Raw genomic sequence first — 4,104 nt, forward strand, 5'->3', positions numbered from 1 at the left:
AAGGCTTTATAGAATGAATACTCGAGATACTGAAACACATAACACTAATTTAAAATACCTCTGAAAGAGGGAGCTCCTCAATTGCTGGGTGCTCGCATTCTGGTCTTTGTGTATTTACTGTGCTCAAGGACAAGTGTTAGGTATTTCCATGTTAAGGAAACCTCTATGGAAAGAAAGAATGGAGGGAATGGAAGACCCTTGGTAGCATTTTCAATTGTGCAACAGCATTTCATCTGTGAAATGCTTCAGGCTAGGAACTAGCCTGAAGTCCTCACTTGCTGCTCCCTCTTCTGTGCTGGTTATCTTGGAGATTTAGTTTTTTTCTTTTCAAAAAATAGACTTAATTTTTAGAGAAGTTTTAGATTTACTTTACAGAGACATTGAGAATACAGCAAATTCTTCTAGCCCCTCCTCCTGCTTTTCTTTATTATTGATATCTTGCATCACTATGTGCATTTGTTACAATTCAGAAGATAACATTGCTAACTTATTATTGTTAAAGTCCATACTTTATTCATATTTCCTTAGATTTTTTGGTAGTTTTTCACCTGATTTCCCTTTTCTGATCCAGGGTTTCTTTCAAGATACCACATTACATTTAGTAGGCATGTATCCTTAGGCTTCTGTGGGCTGTGACACTTAACAGACTTGTTTTTAATGACCTTTACAGTTTTTGAGGCGTACTGGCATATATTTTATAGAAACCCCATCTATTAGAATTTTCTCATGATTAGACTGAGGTTATGGCTTTGGAGAAGGAAGAGCACAGAAATAAGTGCTATTTAATCCCATCATTTAAGGGTACATACTATGAAACTGTATTAACACTGTTAATGTTAAATTTGATTACCTGACTAAGGTAATGTTTATCAACAAATTCTTTCTTTTTCTGTTATTGGCAGAGGAAGCAACATCACAAATTCCAGGCTCTGCAAATCAGCAGCAGCAGCAGCAGCAACGCCTGTGCTAGCTTGGGTGTGTTACATATACCGGTGTAAACTGCGCCATCTAGTGCTAAACGGCAGTGATGTCCTCGTCAGACCCTTTCTCAGCAGCTTTTCACCTGTGATTCTGACTGTGGGACTCTAACATGCTTAATTCATGGATACTCAGGTTTTGTTTACTTGTAAATAAGAATGATGATTGATATATCATCTTTATTGTCTTTTTAACGTACTAAATATTTTTTCTTTAGAAGTTTTCAGGCCCTTTATTCTCCCTCTCCCTTCATAGCATAAAAGGTAGAACTTTAAGTAGGCAACTTTTTATTGGTAATGTGAAAAAGTCCCACTGGCATCTATTTAGATGGAATGAATGGGAACATAATTCTCTCAGTGTTCCAGTTATTGGTTGCTACTTAACAAACCACCTCAAAACTTAGTGCCTTAAAACAGCAACCCTTTTATTTTGCTTGGGATTCACTGAGTTTGGAATTTAGGCAACAAGGATGTCAGTTATGGGTAATGGTAATATTTTGGATATGACCATGGAAATGATGATTGGAAGAATGCGAAATTAATGAATTCTAAGAGTGCAGCATTTTTGAAAATTTTCATTTCTATGTAAAAATTAAAATAACCAAGATCGATAAAGGAGCAGTGTGTTATGGAGAGTGGCAGTGAACCAGGGATTAAAGACTTCAAGGGAAGGGAGAAGGGAGAAGGGGACTTGGTAATCAAAATAAAATAAAAAGCCCATAACCCCACTTTCCTGGTCATACCTTATTTCATTTTTCTGGAACTTTCAGAAAAGACACCTCATGAAATATTGCCTCGGGTACCATTTACAAGCTGGAATACTGTGGGCCACAAGTAAACCCAGGATTAAAGACTCTTTCTGATGTGCTGATTGTTTTAATCAGAGCATGTTCCTAGGCTTTATAACTGGAACATTTAAACTTGAAGTGTCTTTGATGTGAGAGTCATACACACAGCTTATATTACATGTTACTTTAGGATAATGCAGTTTAAACTCCTTAGATTAAATCATGATCATGCTTGGGCATCCCTGGTGGCGCAGGTGGTTGAGCGCCATGCTGTGAGGCTTTCTACAGCCTCTGTGGCGCGGGTTCAATCCCGACCAACCAGCAAGAATCCCACATGGCGAAGTAGACCTCTCCTGTCTGGCCCGCTGCTCCCCTCAGCAGTGTATTTCGGTCTATCTGCCTGTTCTGTTCCCCGCTCTGTCTCTGGTGAATCCTCTCACCCTCCTGCATGTCTGGCCTGTACCCTGGTTCTTGCATAAAAATAGATAAATCTTAAAAAAAAATCATGATCATGCTTAAAGCATTTTTATGTTAGTTGAATTAACCACAAACTCTTTTAAAATAGCACTTGATGCTTTTTATAATTAAGAAATAGCCCAAATTTCCCTCCTCTTAGTTTCTCCCTGTCTTCTTGTTTTGATTAGAGTGTTTCTAGAACATGCCCTTAATGCTTATGCTTCTTCCTGAAATGATCTAGTTTATAACTTCCTATTGAAATGTTATCCTTATTCTTTTTAGGATGTTGCTCCAAAAGTCAGACCCAGAGATCACTGCCTCTGAGAAAAAGACTTTTTGCCAACTAGTTTCCTAAGAGCCCCTTTGACATCCTTGTTTCTCAGGCTATAAATTATGGGGTTCAACATTGGAGTCAACACTGTATAGAACACAGATATCATTTTATCCCGTTCTTTTATGGTCTTTGAGTTTGGCCGCATGTAGGTGAATATTCCTGACCCATAGAAGAGGACGACAACAATGAGATGGGAGCCACAGGTAGAGAAAGCCTTGAGCCTGCCCTCCCCCGACTGCATCCGGATCACAGTGGAGATGATATTCCAGTAGGAGACCAGGATCAGGGAGACAGGAGCTAAGAGGATGACCACCCCCATGGCAAAGATGGCCATTTCTGTGTTGTAAGTATTTGCAGAAGCCAGCTTCAGGAGGGCAGGAGGTTCACAAAAGTAGTGATTGATAATGTTCTGTCCTCGATAAGGAAGTTGGAAAGTAAAGGTGGTGTCCACCAAAGACACTAGTGCCCCACTAGCCCAAGACCCTGTGGCCAACTGGAAACACACTTGTTGAGTCATGATGGTGGAATAGTGCAGGGGCTTGCAGACAGCCACGTAGCGGTCATAGGACATCACCGCCAGCAGGGCGCACTCCGTACACCCAACTAGAAGGAAGACAATTATCTGTGTCATGCACCCATAAAAAGAAATGTTTTTCTTTTTTTCCAGGAAGTGGACCAACACTTGAGGGACAATACTAGTAGAGAAACAGAGATCTGCGAAGGAGAGATTTCTAAGAAAAAAGTACATGGGGGTGTGAAGACGAGAATCCATGAAGATGAGTATGATGATGAGCAGATTTCCAAGCACAGTCAACAGATAAATGATGAGAAAAAGAATAAATAGCAGGATCTGGGTCTGCCAGTCCTGTGAAAGACCACGGAAGATAAACTCAGTCACAAAGGTTTGGTTTTCTTCTCCCATTGAGATCTATGCAGGTTTACCTGTTTTGGCACAAACAAAAGAACAAATTTTGTGCTTAATGACATCAAATCCTGTAGAAGAAGCTCATTTAGGACTGATATCCAGTTAGTTATTTCTAGATTTTTGCTAACCAACTTGTTTTAGTTATACTAAATAGAATATTTTTATTCTTTTTTTCCCCAATGTTGTTTTTTCCTTTTTATTTTTAAAATTTTTTAAATTTTAAAAATTTAAAAAAAATTTTATTTATTTTATTTCTTTAATATTTTATTTTATATAATTCTTACATCATTTTTCATCTTTGTACAATATATGCATTTTCATTTTGGTTATATTCCCCATACAATTGCACTCCCCCCTTATTTTGGCTCTAGTTGTTCCTTTCCCCACCCTTCCCTAATCCCCCCCCCAAGTGTGTCTCTGGTTTATAGTTGCTTGTTGATTTTGATTATTACTTTTCATTGATTAGTCTTTTTCCTGGTCTCTTATTTAGGTTTTCTAAATTCCTGCTATGAGTGAGACCATCCAGTATTTTTCTTTTTCTTTCTGGCTTATTTCGCTGAGCATGATCCCTTCTAGCTCCATCCATGCTGCAAACTGCATGTGTTTATCTTTTTTGATTGCTGA

General features: G+C 38.5%; 1 protein-coding gene across 1 annotated transcript; it reads right to left on the bottom strand.

Annotated features, from left to right (window-relative positions):
* Positions 1-2,532: 2,532 nt before the first annotated feature.
* Positions 2,533-3,492, bottom strand: LOC119254601 (olfactory receptor 2D3). The gene has a single exon (XM_037521704.2). The coding sequence runs from the start codon at positions 3,475-3,477 to the stop codon at positions 2,533-2,535; it is 945 nt and encodes a 314-aa protein (XP_037377601.1). The 5' UTR covers positions 3,478-3,492.
* Between the last annotated feature and the right edge of the window lie 612 nt (positions 3,493-4,104).

This window comes from Talpa occidentalis, unplaced genomic scaffold, assembly GCF_014898055.3.
Source record: "Talpa occidentalis isolate TD23 unplaced genomic scaffold, MPIMG_talOcc4v2.1 talOcc4.3, whole genome shotgun sequence".
Taxonomy (NCBI): domain Eukaryota; kingdom Metazoa; phylum Chordata; class Mammalia; order Eulipotyphla; family Talpidae; genus Talpa; species Talpa occidentalis.

Coding starts and splice junctions, on each gene's coding strand:
- LOC119254601 (XM_037521704.2), bottom strand. CDS start 3,477: ATGGGAGAAGAAAACCAAACCTTTGTGACTGAGTTTATCTTCCGTGGT.